General features: G+C 40.4%; 1 protein-coding gene across 1 annotated transcript in view; it reads left to right on the forward strand.

The window, feature by feature from the left end:
• Nucleotides 1–18561, forward strand: part of col22a1 (collagen, type XXII, alpha 1) — a 285704-nt gene that overhangs the window by 13540 nt on the left and 253603 nt on the right. Inside the window, exon 3 of the mRNA XM_072569542.1 lies at nt 16401–16967. Coding sequence (XP_072425643.1) covers nt 16401–16967 — 567 coding nt within the window. The remainder of the gene's footprint in view (nt 1–16400; nt 16968–18561) is intronic.

The following is an 18561-nucleotide window of genomic DNA, read 5'->3' on the forward strand; positions in this document are numbered from 1 at the left end:
GAGATAATCAGTGTAGTAAAGCAATTGTTCCTTATGCTTTTCCTTTACAGATTGTGTCTCCATGCAAAGGCTGTTTTTGTTTGCTAGGTTCTAACATTCACAAGAGGGAAAACTGAAGCAATAGGCCCGAAGGCAATGTCACTTAACATCTATCAAAGTCAAATGCTGCTGTTACAATACTCCATCTGTTTTGCTGGAATACAGAAAGACTTATAAAATACAAATTGCCTACTCTAAGGTTTAAGCTGTTATGCATGCTCCAGAAAGCCGAGGACAGAAAATAATAATTAATTTGTGAGGAATTGATAAGGAGGCAGTGCTATGACTTTGGAAAAGTAAGCTTTGATGTGCTCTGATTGACGATTTGAAGATTGTGAAGTGAAATGACAAATCAAAACATGTTCTTCACTGTGACAAAGGGTTCCGATTCCAGGACACAAATTTTAAAACTATGGTGTCATTATTAAGGGAATAAGAATAAGTGTAGACCATTTGTCCCTTCAAATAATTTCTGCGGTTATATTCAACATTGGCTAGTTAGTTCCACAAACCTCCAAGTAACGAACCTATCACAAAATCTCTTCCTTCATTTGATATCCTATATTAAAACACCTTTCAGCCTCAGTCTAGAAAAATTAAATTAACAGCCTTTTGATGATTTTCACTGTTACCTATACAAGAAATGGCTTTGTTATTTCCTAAATGTGCAAACTCCATTTTAACATTTATTGTCTTCTGGTCTAGTAAGAGCTTTTCTGCATCTACCTGTCTTTTTCGCAATTTGAACAGCTTGATTACATCATATCGACATTTTCAACTCCAAGGAATACAGATCAGCTTCTACATCCTGTCCTCACTATTTATGGACCTTATATATATATAATATATATATATTCCTTGAGGTGCATTGCCCAAAACTGTACACAGCGTCCCACGTTTGGATGGTCAGACCAAGATTCTGTATAACTCAAACATTACTTCCTCATTGTTGAATTCCAGTCCCCTCAAGATAAAGGTTAATATTATACTGGTCTGTTTTGTCAAAAGTTCTCGTCCATATTCACAACATTGCAAGATCTCATAGTTATGATTTAAAATAAATGAGACCAAGTAAGGATGGCAGATTTCCTTCTCTAAAGGACATTTGTAAACTAGGTGGGTTCTTACGAAAGTCAGCAGTGGTTTTTAATTGAATTCAAATCGAACCATCTGCCACAGTGTGATTCAAACCAGGAGTAATAGGTCGAGTTAAGTGATACGACCACTATATCACAGCCTTTGCTTGTGTGCTGTAGGTGATATCAGCCTTTAATTCAATTCTCAATATATGACTCAACCAGTCATCCCTTCATGAAACACAAATGGACTGCAAACAGTTAAGCAGAAGAAGCTGGATACTTGCTCCATTTACTGAAGCATGCAACAGGAATCCTATAATGGGCCTGAGACTCCAGATTGGCATCTGTCTGTAAATGAGCATATTTACATCCAATTTCTCTCTACTCCCTATTTTTCACCATAGAATAAGACAGAAGAGAAATTTGGAAGGGAAAAAATATCACAGATTGAGGTTATTTTTAAAATAATTCACAAGACTGAAATATGAAATATACCCTTCTCTTTCCCATATTCATCTCTTTGTCACTTAACTACTGACATGATTTTTCTGTGAATATTCTTACCAGAATAAGTATATTTAAACATCTGAAATAACAGCAATTCAGATTATTATAATCTGTAATTGCACATTCAGTGCAATTTTTGTATTTGTTTTAAAATGGTCGACATAATGGTCGATTTGCCCTGTAGTTTATTTTTCTCCTTCTCTCAGCTGAAGATTTAGTTCCTGCTGGATTCTGTCTCATTAGAACTGACTAATCTTGTTGCCCTCACACAAATGGCTATGCTTCTTGACAGTGCCTTGCAGCATATTATTAAACTAGAGAGATAAGGCTCAGCCAGATCCTGTCTCCACCTTGACTGATCACAGTGATGTATTCTCCAATGTGGCATATATTGAGCAGCAATTAAAACTGTAAAGTTGGCTTATTTATCCATTCCCAGGGCAATTAGCATTTATGACATGGCAGCCCATCAGAACACTGTTTGTATGTCAATGGGGTTAGGTCCCTGAGGTATTGTGGTATGGCGTTTCTTCCCAGGTGTGCTTTTATCATAGACTGGCCTGAAACACAAGTATCAAATGTGGTGATACCATACCCTTCTATTTTCCTCTTTCATCAATATAGAATATGAGAGGCCCGTTTCATTAGACATTATGCAAATACAGAATTTTGTCGTGGGATTCCTCAATGCCACTCTGCCCAAGCCAGTTGCTAATTTAGTGAGCTGCAATTTTCACAGTTTAGGAAGCCATCTAAAACAGGCATTTGGTCCTTTGAGAAAGCTGATGTAGAGCCGACAGGCCATTCAGGAGCCCACTACAAAACAAATGTCCAACCGTCGTAAAAGGAATAGAAACTCTCATTTCCAGGATACGCAATAAGTAAGATGTATTTTGTTACGACATGTATTTCTGGAGAATCAAGAGGATTAGAAGCACACTCTCACCTCTGGGTCAGGAGATAATGGTTCAGGTATCGCGCCAGAGATGTGAATGTACAATCTGGGCTGATATCAAAGTATAGTCCTGAAGTAGGTCAGCACGTTTGGAAACCCAATCATTTAGATCAGCCATTAAGCCAAGACCCAGGTGCCCTGTCAAGTGGATATGAAATATTCCTTGGTGTTCGATTGAAGAAGAGCTGATGGGTTCTCCCTGATGATGGGCTTATGCCCAAAACATTGATTCTCCTGCTCATAGGATGCTGCCTGACCTGTTGTGCTTTTGCAGCACCACACTCTCGACTCTAATCGCTAACATCTGCAGTCCTCACCTCTCCTGGTTCTTCCCTGTGTCCAGGTCAACAATTATCCATCAATATAAAAAAAGAGGAGCAGGAGTAAAAAATGGAACACCTTAAACCTTCACTGCCTTTTAAATTGATCATGCTGATCTTCTGCCTGAGATCCACTTTTCCCCACCAATCTGTTGAATCCCAAAATAAACTGTGGTGGAACATCCATAATCATCTGATGCATAAGCTTATAAACATTCATGACCCTTCAATTCCATGACCCCTGGCCCAGCTAAGCAAGAGGGAGAACTGAGTGACCATTAGATGAAATATACTGGGGAATGTAGATTGGGAATGGCTGTTTGTTGGTAATTCCATATCTGGCATGTCGGAGTCTTCGAAAGATCAGTTGGTTAAAGTTCAGAACCAGCATGTTTCTGTGAAAATAAGGGATAAGAGTGTCAAGATTTGTGAATCTTGGAAGACAAGAGAAATTGAGAACTTAGTCAAAAACAAAAAGATGTATGTAAGGTTTAAGAATCTGAAGACAGAGAGCACCCTCAAAAAATATGAAGGTAGTAGACGAGAAGAAATTAAAAGGTCTAAAAGGGGCTAGGTTTTGGCTAGCAGGATTAAGGAAAATTCCAAAGCATTTTATATGTAGATATGAAATAAGAAGATTGTTAGGGAAAGGGCAAACCCACTCAAGGACAAATGAGGGAATTTTGTGTAGAGCAGGAGGAACAATTGAGGTCCTGAACAAATATTTTGCATTGGTATTCATAAAGGAGAAGGAAATAGTGGACAGCAAGAGTTGGGAGGGACATGATGATATTCTAGGGCATGTCAATATGAAAAAAAAGGTGTTGGATGTTTTGAAAAGGATTTAAGGTAGACAAGTCTTCAGGGCATGATGGGATCTATCCCAGAATACTGTGGGAGACAGATAAGGAAATTTGTGGGGCCTTGTACGAAATCTTTGTATCCTCTTGAGGTCTCAGGGGACTGGAGAATGGCCAATATTAGTTAATTTATTTCAGAAGGACAACAGGGATAATTTGGGATATTACAGGTCAGTGGTCGAGACATTTTTTGAGAAGATTCTTAGGGCTACATTTGGAAAAATGTCGACTTATCAGTGACGAGTAGCATGGCTTTGGGCTGGGAAGATTGTGTCTCACAAACTTGATTGAGTTTTTTTGATGAAGCGACAAAGATGATTGATGAGGACAGGACAGTAGTAGTTGTCAAGATGACTTCAGCAAAACCTTTGACAGAGCCCCTCTTGGCAGGTAGATACAAAAGATGAAGTCATATGGAATCCATAATGAGCTAGTAAGATGGATACACAACTGCCTTGGTCGAAAAGTATGGTGCTGGAAAAGCACAGCAGGTCAGGCAGCATCCGAAGAGCAGGAGAGTCGACACTTCAGGCATGTTTACATTCCCGATGAAGGGCTTATGTCCAAAACATTGGCTCTCCTGCTGTTTGGACGCTGACTGGTCTGCTGTGCTTTTCCAGTGCCATACTTTTCGATTCTGACTCTCCAGCATCCACACTCCTCACTTTGTCCACAGAACTGTCTTAGTCATAGAAGACAGAGAGTCGTGGTGGAAGGCTCTTTTTCAGATTGAAGATCTGTGACCAGTGGTGGTTTGCAGGGATCAGTGCTGAGACCCCTACTGTGTACAATACTTATGAAGGATTTGCAGGAGAATGTAAGTGGACTGATAAGTAAGTTTGTGAATGATGCACATGTTGGGGGAGCTGTGGATAGTAAGCTGAATTGGCAGAAGATATAGCAGGCAATGAATAGGCTAGCAATTTGGGTGGAGAAATTGCAGATGTAGTTTAATCCAGCCAAAATGAGATTAAACATTTTGGAGGATCAGATGCAGGAGGGGAGTATACAGTCAATGGCAGAACAGTTAATGGCATCACCATACAGAAGGATACAGGTGTACAGGTCCACAGTTCCCTGAAAGTGGCAACACAAGTGAATATGGTGGTCAAGAAGGCATATGGTATGCTTGCCTTCATCGGCCAGGCATAAAGTATAAAAATTGGCAAGTCATGTTGCAGCTATATAAAAATGTAGTTAGGCCACATTTGGAATAGTGTGGCAACCAGAAGTGCACACAATATCAGAAGAATATGGAGGCTTTGGAGAGGGTACAGAAACAGTTTACCAAAATGTTGCCTGGCTTGGAGGGTAACAGCTGTAAGGAGGGATTGGACAAATGTAGTTTGTTTTCAATTGAACGTCAAAGGATTGAGGGGGTGGAGTGGGAGGTGACTTAAAAGAAGTTTACAGAAATGTGAGAGCATGGATAGAATGGATAGTCACAGTCTTTTTCCTAGAGTAGAAATGGAAATTACTAGGCAGATAGTTTTCGGTAAAAGAGGGGGAGTTTAAAGGAGATGTGCGAGGCAGATTTTAACACAGAGTCATAGAGTCATACAACACGGAAGCAGACCCTTCAGTCCGACTTGTCCATGCCATCCAACTTTCCCAAGCTATATTCGTTCTATTTGCCTGTATTTGGCCCATATCCCTCTCAAGCCTTCCTCTTCATGTACCCTGTCCAACTGTCTTTTAAAAATTGTGTCTGCATCTAACACTTCTTTTGGCAGTTCTTTCCATATATGCAGCATCCTCTGTGTGAAAAAAAAATTGTATTTTTGAATTTCCCTACTCTAGGGAAAAGATCTTTGCTATTCACCTAATGGTTTTTACTTTACAAAGTCATCGTGTTTTGGTGCAGTCATGGTGGCCATGGTGTCTGTTCTGTATTGATCTTTGTTCTTTGAAAGGAGTTCCAGAGCAGCACAGCACATAGTCAAGGAGGCAAGTTTAGAATGATAGTGTGAGACAACCTTTTGGCCTCAGAAAAGAATTCTCTGTGAAACTTAATGAAAATGACACATTGAGTCACAGAATCATAGAGATGTACAGCACGTAAACAGACCATTCGATCCAACTCATCCATGCTGACCAGGTGTGCTAAATTAATCTAATCGCATTTGCCTGCATTTGGCCCATATCCCTCTAAATCCTTCCTATTCATATTCTCATCCAAATGTCTTTTAAATGTTATAATTGTACCAGCCTTCACCACTTCCTCTGGCAACTCATTGCATACACATACCACAGTCTGTGTGAAAAATTTGTCCCCTGGTCCCTTTTAAATCTTTAACCTCTCACCTTAAACCTATGCCCTCTAGTTTTAGACTTTCCTACCCTGAGGAAAAGACCTTGTCTGTTTACCTTATCCATGCCCCTCATGAGTTTATAAACCTCCATATGGTCACCCCTCAGCCTCTGACACCCCAGGGAAAATAGACCCAGCCTATTCAGCCTCGTCCTATAGCTTAAACCCTCCAACCCTGGCAACATCTTTTGGAGCAGGGAGACGAGAATTGCTGACAGCATTCCAAAAGTGGCCTAACCATTGTCCTGTACAGCAGCAACGTGACCTCCCAACTTCTATACTCAATACACTGACCAATAAAGGAAAGCATACCAAATGCTTTTTTCATTATCCTATCTACCTGTGACTCTACTTTCAAGGATCTATGAACCTGCATTCCAAATTCAGCAACACTCTCATGGACCTTGCCATTAAGTGTATAAGTCCTGCCCTGATTTGTTTTTCCAAAATGCAGCACTTCACATTTATCTAAATTAAACTCCATCTACTACTCCTCAGCCCATTGGCCCATCTGATCAAGATCCTGTTGTACTTTGAGGTAACCTTCTTCCCTCTCCACTATACCTCCAATTTTGATGTCATCGGCAAACGTACTAATCATAACTGCTATGTTCACATCCAAATCATTTACATAAATGATGAAAAGCAGTGGACCCTGCACTGATCCTTTTGGGACTTTACTGATCACTGACCCTCAGTCTGAAAAGGAATCTTCCAACGCCACCATCTGTCTTCTACTTTCAAGCCAGTTCTGAATCAAAAAGCTAGTTCACTCTCTACACAGTGTGATCTAGTCTTATTCACCAGTCTACCATGAGGAACCTTGCCGAATGCCTTACCGAAGTCCATATAGATCATGTTCACTGCTCTGCCCTTATCTATTCTCTTTGTTATTTCTTCAAAAAGCTCAATCAAGTTCATGAGACACAATTTCCCACACACAAGGCCATGCTGACTATCCCTAATCAGACCTTGCCTTTCCAAATGCATGTAAGTCCTATCCCTCAGGATTCGCTCCAACAACTTTCCCCCCACCAATGTCAAGGCTCACTCATCTGTAGTTCCCTGGCTATTCCTTGCCACTTTTCTTAAATAATGGCAACACGTTAGCTAACCTCCAGTCTTCCAGCACCTTGCCTGCAACTATCAATGATACAAATATCTCAGTAAGGGCCCAGTAATCGCTTCCCTAGCTTCCTATCTTAATCAATTTCTGGTAAGATTCCAGATATGCCCCAGAATGTTTTAAACTACTAATTTCAGGTTAACTGTTCTCCTATAGTTCCTCCTGTGTCATTCTCCGTTCATCCTTTAATAGCAGTGTTACATTTCCTAACTCGTAATCCACTAGGGCCATTCTAAAATCTAGCAAATTATGGAAAATCATAAACATTGCTTCCACTAACTTGGCAGCAACCCATTTTGCACCATAGAACAGAAGGATCTAGGAATATGCTTTCTCTGCTGATAGCAATATTGAAGTTCCCCTCTCTTTCTTGTCCCTTGGTTACAGTTTATTTCTGATAGGTAGTCAAAATTCCATCTTGCAGACATATACATACCATTTGGTCAAGGTCTTTGCCATTTCCTCATTCCTCGTGGTAATGTCTGCTGCCTCAGCTACCAAGCAATCAATACTTACTTTCATACTCTATTCACTTTTTTATGACCTGATAAAAGTTCACGTAATGTGTTTTTTTTTAATTTCCAGACTATTTTTCTTTCATGTTCCATTTCTTTTCTGTCTTTTTACAAATTTTAATTTCTCTTTTTGAGTTTTTGAAAGCTCTCCTAAGCCTCCGGCGTATTACTATTTGTTATAGCATCATAAGCCTCTTTTCTTAAGTTCAATAGTAACCACAGATGAATCCTTTACACTTTGTTTCTAAAGACTGAAAATATGATTATTTAACTATTAATTTCACCATTCAACAAACACTATTGTCTACTTATCTACTAACCGATTCAACCTTAACCGTTTCTACTGTCATGGAATTGACTTTGTATTTAGCGAAGATTCTTGTTTTGGGCACAATTATTTCACTCTTAAAGTGGAAATTATTGTCACTGATTTTCCTCAAACAGAGTGTTGCTATTAGATCACAGATTAGCCCTGCCTCAGGTCCAATATTAGATCTAACATAGCATTTTCCCCAGTTAGCTCCACAAGGCATTGTTCCAGAAAGCTCCAGAATCTTATGGACCACCTTTGCCACCTTTATTTTGTCAATTCTATTTGAATATAACATCCCTCACATTGACGTTGTTAAAAGATTCAATTGTTTCTTATTTAAAGCTCTATCCAATGGTGTGACTACTATCAGGCGGCCAATGAACTACGCACACCAGCAATTTCTGACCGTTACTTTTCCTAATCTCCATCCGTACTAATTCTAGTTCCTTCTGAGACAAGATACTTTCTTTCTATTTTCCTTATGTAACTCTTTTATTGTGAGGGCTGCCAGTTTTGAGCTGTCTTTTCAGACTCTTAAGTGTCTTGAAACAGTTATTTCCAAAACTTGGCCACCATGCAACCATATCTATGTAATAGTGATTAGTCCACTCCATTTAACACCATTTGTGCTACTGCTTTATACAGTACAAATATAAAGTATTGCTTTATTGCTTCACTACTGTGCATGATTCATACATTCAGATAAATGATCATTAATTTAAATGTTAGAATACTATTCTTTGTACTGACGTTAATCACTGATGCATAATTATCTTTAAACTATTTTCCCTTCCTCCTCCATTCTTCTTGCCTTTGTATTTCTTCTTGGTTAAAATACGGTATTCCTCTATGACCTTCACTTTTCTCTTTAGTTTTCCAGATTTTCTTTCCTCTGAACCTTACATAGAATAGATAGTTTCAACCCCCACTCACCATCATCCTGGTTGTACTATTAACAAAAATGTCAATCACAACTAATGAACTGGAGGCTGTCTCAACAGCTCCCTTTTTCCATAATATAGTGTCAGTGTCCCTGATTCAAAACCCCTTCTTTCCACTTATCTGTTTGAGTTTAAATCTCAAACCTGCTTGACCCTCTGCCAATTTACATGAGGGTCAGATATTAATCCAAAGATTTTTAAACTTACAACTCAGTTCCTCAAACTACCTTATCAGCACATCATTGCTTGTTTGACCTATGTCATTATTCCTATCTGGACCACAACTGAATATTTTTGTTTCACTCCAAGATCTTGTCCAGACACAAGAAAACTATTTAATCTTGAGACCAAGCAGGTAGCACATGAGCTGGAATTTCTGAGAAGTGGCAAGCACACACAGTTGAAAGAAGAAAAGACAGCGTTGGTTGTTGGGTCTGGGTCTGACTGTTCACTGGATATATTCTGCAATAACACCATGGCACTCTGTAGTACTAAATAGTTTCCTGCACCATGTATCAATAGTCAAGCCATCTGCCAGACTTCATTCTCAACTAGCAACTCCTAAGACCTCTTTGTCAATTCAAGGGCTAAAATAATTGATCTTGCAATGATCACATTCCTGACTGTGGAGGCTTGTTGTGCACGAATCAATTGTTGTTTGTCCTACATTACAGCAATGACTATGCCGCAGAAGTGCTTCATTGTTTGTAAAGTGTTTTATGATGCCCTGAAAGTGTCAAAGCAAATAGATTTCTTTCTCCCTTGCTTTGTTCCTTTGGTGAAGCTGAGCTTATATAAACCTTCAGTGTCGGCACTGATGTGCAAGTAGGAAAAATATCTCAGGTGAAAACCTCATATAAATCTCATGGCTGTGCAGCATCATCATTTATGCCTTTAGCCTGGAATCAGTCACTGTTTTCTTTCATGTGAGCTTTGCAGAGACAAACGCAAGTTTTACTCTGTCACAGAAACACCTCTTTATGCAAAGCTGTGCCTAATAACAGGGTACTGGAAAGACAGGTCAGCTAACAGACAAAACTCAGCTGCATTCATTCAATAAACTGCAATGGTAGTATTTACTGTGAATGATGTGCCAGCTGGAACATAAATTTAGCCTTCTTTAGAGTGATAGGTAGCCTGTGGGTTTTGGATGTAGCTTCATCATAGCTTGTAATAATCTGGAGATATTCTAAAATGTCTGCAATGGAGAGAGAGACCATTGAATGGCATCTAATGACTTGTTTAACCTTGCTGTTTGGTTGTTAACTGGGAAAGTTGATGAACCTTCTCCAGGCTAATATCTGAGGCTGAACCTTATCACATAGTGTTGTCTTGCTATCTTTGTGTCATATTTGAACCCAAAATAGGCTTGTTGTCACATATGCGTGCCATCTCTGAGTATATCTCTGTATCAGTAACATGCTTCACCCCTGCTGAGATTCTGCTGCTGAGACCTTTGCCAGTTTTGTTTTCGTTAACTCAAGACTTGACAAAGCCAATGTAGTCTGAGGTGGCCTTCCACACTCTGCCCTGTGGAAATTTGAAGTCAGACAAAACTCTGATGCCTGTGTCCTTACTCAACACCTAATCCCATTCAATCATATATTTGCTGAGTAAATTGGTTCCCAAGTTAAGCAACACCTCCATTTTAAAATTGGTCTGTGTTCAACCTTTCCAATACCTGTACTCATTCCCTACCCCACAGCCCTTTGTGTTATCGACATTCCTCCAATTATGATCTCTTGAATGCCCCAACTTCAGTCAGTCCAATATGAGTAGTCCTGACGTCAGCTGAAAAGTCCTTAAAGGCTTTGTATTTCCCTCTCCATCTTTTTCTGGCTCTCTGCCTCTCTTGCCACTTTTAATCGACTTCCTTTTAGCCAAATGTTAGGTCGTTTGTCCTGCTATCTATTTATTTGGTTTTGTGGTTTTTTTTCTCTCGCAATGCTCCCGTGAATATAAATGGAAGTGGGTGTGACTTCTTCCAGCATGACAGAGAGAAAAATGGCCAAAATAACTTATTTGCTGTATAGTTATTTGTTGGAAAATCCACTTGAGTTTGACAAAATTCAAATTCCTGTCTCCCACATTCTGTCGTGTAGTTATGAATAAAATTAATCAGCTGGTCATGATGGCTGATTTAGTTTTAAGTGTGGCACTGGAAAAGTACAGCAGGTCAGGCAACATCCAAGGAGCAGGAGAATTGATGCTTTGGGCATAAGCCCTTCATCAGTAATTCCTGATGAAGGACTTATGCCCGAAATGTCGATTCTCCTGCTCCTTAAGTGCTGCCTGACCTGCTGTGCTTTTCCAGCACCACAGTCTCGACTCTGATCTCCAGCATCTGCAGTTTTCACTTGCTCCTATTTAGTTTTGGCTGAGATTTTGTGTTCAGTTTCTTTACCTTTGCCTACCAGCTTGTAGTCCACATACCATTCGCTATGTCAACCTCTACGAATTTCTGATACCAAGTTGATTCAGTTTCATTTTTATGATTGTTATGGTAGCATTTTGACAGTGATGAGGGGTGATGCTATGGTACAACTTAAACCAGATTTGGGATTAGTCTATTCAGTTGTCAACTTCACACATGATACAAGTGCCATTTGCATTTTAGATGGCAAGCTGTTTTATAATGATATAGCCAAGTACTTGCTTAAATTCTGAAGTCTCTTTACCTGTGCATGGTTGCTTTTCTACCATCTAGAGAGAAATAGAGTTCTGCTCTAGATCCCACACTTGTAGAATGCAGGCCACCATTTCTCCTTTCTCAATTATTACCAATCCCCAGGCCCAACCTCAAATCTTCCAACCATCCAGCCTCTAAATCTCTTTTGATCTCAGTTTCTCTCTACCAGGCCTCACTTAAATGAGGATCCATTCATTATTAGACTTTGGTTCGATCTTTACTATTTTTTGCCAGCTGCTGGAGGTGCAATGAGACCTGGGTGTCCTTGTACACCAGTTGCTGAAAGTAAGCATGCAGGTGCAGCAGACTGTAAAAAAAAGCAAATGGTATTTTGACCTTCACAGTGAGAGAATTCAAGTACAGGAGCAGTGTTGTCTTGTTTCAATTGCACAGGTCTTTGGTGAGACCACACCAGGTGTATTTGTCCAGTTTTGATCTCACTATCTGAGGAAGGATGTTCTGGTTATAAAGGGACTGCAACAAAGGCTAATCAACCTGGCTCCTGAATGGCAAGGCTGACATATGAAGAGAGAGTGAATTGATTAGGATTCTGTTGACTGGAGTTTGGAAGAATGAAGGGTATTTCATAGAAACCTATAAATTTCTAACAGGACTAGGCAGACTAAACACAGGAAAGATGATTCTGATGTCCATGGAGTCCAGAAACAGGGATCACACTCCAAGGGTTGGCATTTATGACTAAGCTGAGGAGAAATTTCTTCATCCAGAGAGTGGTGACCCTGCAGAATTGTCTCTTACAGAAAGCATTTGAGGCCAACATTAATTGTTTTCAAGACGGGATAAGGTACAATTCTCAGGGTGAAAAGGTACGGGGAGAAATCAGGAACAGGTTATTGAGTCAGTTGATCAGCCATGATTCATTTTGAATGATGGAGCAGAACCAAAAGGCTGAATGGCCTACCCCTTCTCCAATTTTTCTAATAAGACCTAAGATGCAATATCTTGGACACCTCAAGCTTCAGTTTTCAAATAGGTGGGTTATGCTCCGCCTCACTCACCAACAAGCTCAAATTGACTGATCTCCAACCAATATTCCTGATATTTATTTTCAATGTTTTACAATCCTAATTTTCTGAAATTAAACAATTCCTTCCTCAACTTTAAAAGAGAAAATATGACAATGAACTGTTAAGTATTTGCATTCTTATCTTTTCTATTACTCCCTCACCAACTGATGGCAATGTTAACCCTGACAGAAAACAGAAAAAAAAACCTGAAGAGATTTATTACGTGTATTTTTCTTTTCAACTTCTGGTGTAAGGTAATCCTTCACAGACATTATTCCATGAAAAGTTCTCTCCTGCACAACTGTTAAAGGTTTGTCAAGAAGTAAACAGAGTTCAACTTTGTCATGGGCTAGTTCTTTTAATTTTTAACAGTAGAATGGTATGTTGCCCAGCTGAAATGTTTAATTTTTGAAACATCAATACTAGTTGGGGCTTGATTCAGTTAGTAAAAGTCTTAGTGTTTAAAAATATGGTGCTGTGCTTTTAAGAACAGTTTATGGCTGTGTTTCAGTTCATGTTACCATTGTTTTATGCTCATCTTCAAAGTTGGGACAAATTGAATGGAATGTACATGATCATTGCATCAATAGGTTTACAGAACATGTGCACATAGGCTGATGATTACCCTAATCAATCAGCTGGAATCCTATCTTGCAGGAATGTTGAAAAAAAACTTCCATCAACGATTTTATTGATAGCCTTACCTAAAATGTTGCTGAGCTGCACAAATTAGAAGAAACTCAGCAATAGTTTTGCTGTGGAAATGCAAACATATGAAGTAAGAGTTAGACCATTCAGCCCCAAAAGTAGGTTCATGGCTGATCTGCCTATATTTCAAAATTCGTGTTTCTACCTATTCCCCAGTAATCTTTGATTCCTTTGTTTCTCAAAAATCTATTTACCGCCAACTTCAAAATATTAAATGATCCCACCTTCAGAGGCAGTGTGTTCCAAAGACACCAAACTCTCTGAGAGAAATAAGCTCTTCTCATCAATTTCCAAAAAGGATGTTTGCTCATTTTTATACAGGGCTCCCCCATTCTGGACTTTCCCACAACTGGAAATATCCATCTTGTCAAGACAGTTCAGCATCTTACACACTCTAATCAAGTCAACCCTCACTCTTCTAAACTCCATAGGCAACAGACACAGCCTGGAAGAAATTGAGGACTGCGGATGCTGGAGATCAGAGTCAAAAAGTGTGGTGCTGGAAATGCACAGCCGGTCAGGCAGCATCCGAGGAGCAGGAGAGTCGAGGTTGCAAGCATAAGCTCTTCATCAGGAATGTTGGGAGTGACAGGGGCACAAGGGAGCTGAGAGATAAATGGGAGGATGGGGGTAGGGCTGGGGGGAAGGTGTTGCGGAATGCCATTGGTGGATGAAGGTGGGGAGGAGGTGATGGTGATAGTTCGGAGGGGATGGTGGCAAGGTGGAAGGAAAGATGGACAGGTAGAACAGTTCAAGAGGGCGGTGCTAAGTTGGAGGGTTAGATCTGGGATAATGTAGAGGGAGGGGAAATGAGGAAACTGGTGAAATCAACATTAATTCTGTGTGGTTGGAGGGTGCCAAGGCAGAAGATGAGGCATTCTTCCTCCAGTCATTGGGTGGCTAGGATTTGGCAGTGGAGGAGGCCCAGGACTTGTATATTCTTGGTAGATTGGGAGAGGGAGTTGAAGTGTTCAACCACGGAGGTGGGGGGGGAGCGGGGGAGTGGGTGGTTGTTTACTGCGTGTGTCCCAGAGATATTCTCTGAAACATTCCACAAGTTGGCATCCTGTCTGCCCGATGCAGAGGAGACCACATTGAGAGCAACGGACACAGTAATTGAGGTGTTTGGAGATATAGGTAAATCTCTGTCGGATGTGGAAGGACCCTTTTGGACCTTGGATGGAGGTGAGGGAGGAGGCGTGGGCACAGATTTTGCACTTCCCGTGGTGGAAGGGGAAGATGCTGGGAGTAGAGGATGGGTTGGTGGGATACGTGAACCTGACAAGGGAGTTACGGAGGGAATGGTCTCTGTGGAATGCGGATAGGTGTGGGGAGGGAAATACATCTCTGGTGGTGGGGTTGGTTTGTAGGTGGTGGAAATGGCAGAGGATGATGCGATGTATCTGGAGGTTGGTGAGGTGAATGGTGAGGACCAGGGGTTTCTGCCCTTTTTACGGTTGGAGGGGTGGGGTTCAAGGGTGGAATTGTGAGAAATGGAGGAGATGCCCCCTTGTAACCCCCACATTCCTGATGAAGAGCTTATGGTCAAAGCGTCAGCTCTCCTCCTCGAATGCTGCCTGACCGGCTGTGGTTTTTCAGCACCACACGTTTTGAACAGACACAGCCTGTCTAACCTATCTTGATTAGCAACCTGCTCTCTCTTGATATAAATTTAGTAAGTCTTCTCTGAATTGCATTCAATGCATTTATATCTTTACTTAAATAAGGAGGCAAAACTGTGTTAACCTCAGCTAAAATAAATGTAGAAACATATAATCATATTTCTCCTGAGCCAACTGAAAAAAAAACAGACTTAGTAAAAACTGATCACTGTCCAATGTTCTCTGGTGCAAGATATAATTTATTTGAAGAAAGGTTTGTCTTCATGATCTACCCATTACATTGACCATACAGGCTCAAATATAAAGGATTAAATATCCTTGAGGGAATAGGAAAGGGAGATTGAGGGCAAATTACATGCCAGGTTCTGGGGACTAAAATTTGGCTGACAATTCACTATGATACTGAGATATGAAATTCTAAACTCTAACCTCTCAGGTGAATGTTAAACATTTTCACTATAGTCTTAGAGCAAGAGAATGGAACAATACTTTCTTTCCCCTGTTAATGGACTAATTCACTAATCATTTTATTCACTGATTTATACTATTACTGTTTGTCGTAGCCGGTAAGCAGAAATTAGTTGCTGTGGTTACATTCATTACTGCGTCAAAAATATTTTGCTAACTTTGAGACATGCAGAAGTCATGGAAAGTACTGTACAAATGCAAGTTTTGTACTTTGCTTGGAGCACAGTTGCAAAGTACTGTAAAATGTGAACTCAGTTGTTGACAAAGAATCCCAAATATTTGTGCTGAAGTTTAGTCACGTGCAAACATCATCAATGCTTCAAACAGTTAAGGGAAACCCATATGCCCTTCCATATAGATGAATTGGTATAGTTTGTCTGGGAATCACATGACACAAAACAACAATAAAAATTCTACATTTAAACAATTAGGAATAAATTGTCCACTATAAATCCACAAATATAAAAAAAAACTCCACTCGGAATTGAAAATACAAACAGAGACTTAGACCCAACAGAGCTCATAACTTAATTTTAAATTGAAGTTCTGACTTCTAAATGGTTAAAAAAACAACAACTAAGGTGGAATACATTTTAAAAACCACTTTTGGATACTCTTTGTTCATTCAGGAATCAACAAGAAAACAACTTCCTTTAATGCTACAGTCTGATGAGGGCAGGCTTTAGACGAAGGCTGCAACTGCATATAATAACAGCCTTCAAATGTGTTGTACATCACTTTAAGTGGATCTCCTCTCAAAACAAGCACAAAGGAGCTAAGCGAAAGAGCTCGGCTTCCCTTTATCTTTCTGACATCCACTGTCTCGAGGCAGCATGTTGCACTGAAATGCTTTGGGGAGCAGTACTGCTGTTTCTCAGTGTATACCATGTATTACCCGCTGACTCTGCTTCATTCACAGGCTGCAAGAATGTCCACTATGACCTGGTCTTTCTGCTGGATACGTCCTACAGCGTGGGCAAGGAGAACTTTGAAAAAGTCAGGCAGTGGGTGGCCAACTTGGCGCGGACGTTTGATATTGGTCCAGACAAGACGAGAGTAGGGGTCGTAAGCTACAGTGACAAGCCCCACACAGAGTTCAACTTAGGCACTTACCAGAACATAGAAGATATCAAGCAGGCTGCAGCGGGCATCAGGTATCGCCGAGGGAATACTGTGACTGGAGAGGCCATTGGCTATGTCACCTTGAATAGCTTCTCACAGCAAGCTGGTGGGAGACCCAATGATCCAAACATTCAGAAAGTAGTCATTCTTTTGACGGATGGCAGAAGTCAGGATGAAGTGTTGCCCAATGCCACATTGGCTCACTCTGCTGGCATCAGGCTGTTTGCTGTGGGTGTTGGTGATGCTCTTAAAGAAGAACTGGAGGAGATTGCCTCAGAACCCAAATCAGCTCACATGTTCCACGTTACTGACTTCAATGCTATCGATAAGATCCGAGGAGTGTTGCGACAAAGACTGTGTCAAAGTAAGTACTTACTGTTTGTCTTGTGGGAAAGATGATGTTACCTGACCATTATGCAAAACAATTTCCATTATTTTAATGTGATAATCTTCATGTGCCCGTGAACATTTGTTCTTCCATTTTTATAATGATGTTACAGTGATTATTGATGATTACAAACAATGTCAGAAGCCACTGCCTGAGGCTGTAAAACACTCATGATTGGATAAGCAAAGATTGTTTTGGTGAAGATTGTCAAATACAGTCTATATTATGTGTGATATTGTCAATAATTTCTCAGGAATTGGCCTGAATTAAATCTTAGCAGTGAGATGTGGAGTCAAATAGATGTTCCACTGCTCTGCTTTGGTGTGGCCTAAAATCATTCAGTTTTTACAAGTTGCCAGCTGACTGGTTAGGCTTCTTTGGAGATGGGCAAGGGCATGTGGGAGGGATGTGAATTCAGGGTGAGAGGAGTGGAGTGGAAGAAAGCTCCACTTCAGTTGAAAAGAACTCTATAATAATTCATTGTTCTGTGGGAACCCCAAAGGAGATTTGACATCTGGAGAAGGTAGGGGGGAATTGAGGACTGCAGATGCTGGAGATCAGAGTCAACAGGTGTGGTGCTGGAAAAGCACAGCCAGTCAGGTAGCACCTGAGGAGCAATAGAGTCGACCTTTCGGACATAAACTCTTCATCTGGAGAAAGCACCCCAGCCCTTTCCCTGTGAAACAAGAACAGCGATGTTTGGGGAAACTTAACAGGTGTGACAACACCAATGCAGAGAAAGCAAGATTAACATTTTGAGTCCAATGATTCTTCTTCATAACTGATGGCAGATGCTGCCAGACCAGTTGTATTTCTGCATCAATTTCTGTTTTTTTGTTTCAAACTTTAGCATCCAAATTCTTTGTTTTGCTTCAGCCTTTTCCCCATGAAAATTGCCAAGCCAAGCATGTAACACCTGCCATTGCATATTGAAGCAGCTTTCCACTTGGGTTTGGGCAGCTGTGTACAACTCTCACTAGCAATCCCTACTAACAACCATGCCTGAAATGTGAGTCAGCCCATACATTGCGTGTTTGAGATCTCCACTGGAATCTCCTCAACCGATCTTTCGTTTGTCAGGTGAGGTATACAGTGCACGCAATTGAAAATGCCTTCACATGTCCTTTAGGAGATCTGCCACTTAAATCAAAACATTGGTAACTGGAAAAGATAAATGAACAGAACTACCAGCTTTGTATCAAAGATTGTTCAATCTGACAAGTTGATTTGTCTGAGCGCCTGTGGATTTGTTTGTGTGTGAGAGGATGCTCAAGCACATGAGGGACAAACAACTAGAGGGATATGGTCATAGAATTAATTAAATTAGGGTAGGAGGAGGCTATTGTGTAGCATGAACATGGCCTTAGACTTGTTCGACCATGTAACTTGGTTCTATGTTATAAATTCAATGCAGTGTCTGTTTCTGTGTACAAATAACTATCATATCAACTTGAAATAAAGCCTCACCATGTCCATCCTCTTCCAAAAAAAAACATTCAGTTCTCAGATTGATTAATTATTTCTTTACATTATTGTTCAATGTGAATCAGCCATTTGTGGGAAAACTAGT

The sequence above is a fragment of the Chiloscyllium punctatum genome, chromosome 5 (genome assembly GCF_047496795.1).
Source record: "Chiloscyllium punctatum isolate Juve2018m chromosome 5, sChiPun1.3, whole genome shotgun sequence".
In the NCBI taxonomy this organism is placed as follows: domain Eukaryota; kingdom Metazoa; phylum Chordata; class Chondrichthyes; order Orectolobiformes; family Hemiscylliidae; genus Chiloscyllium; species Chiloscyllium punctatum.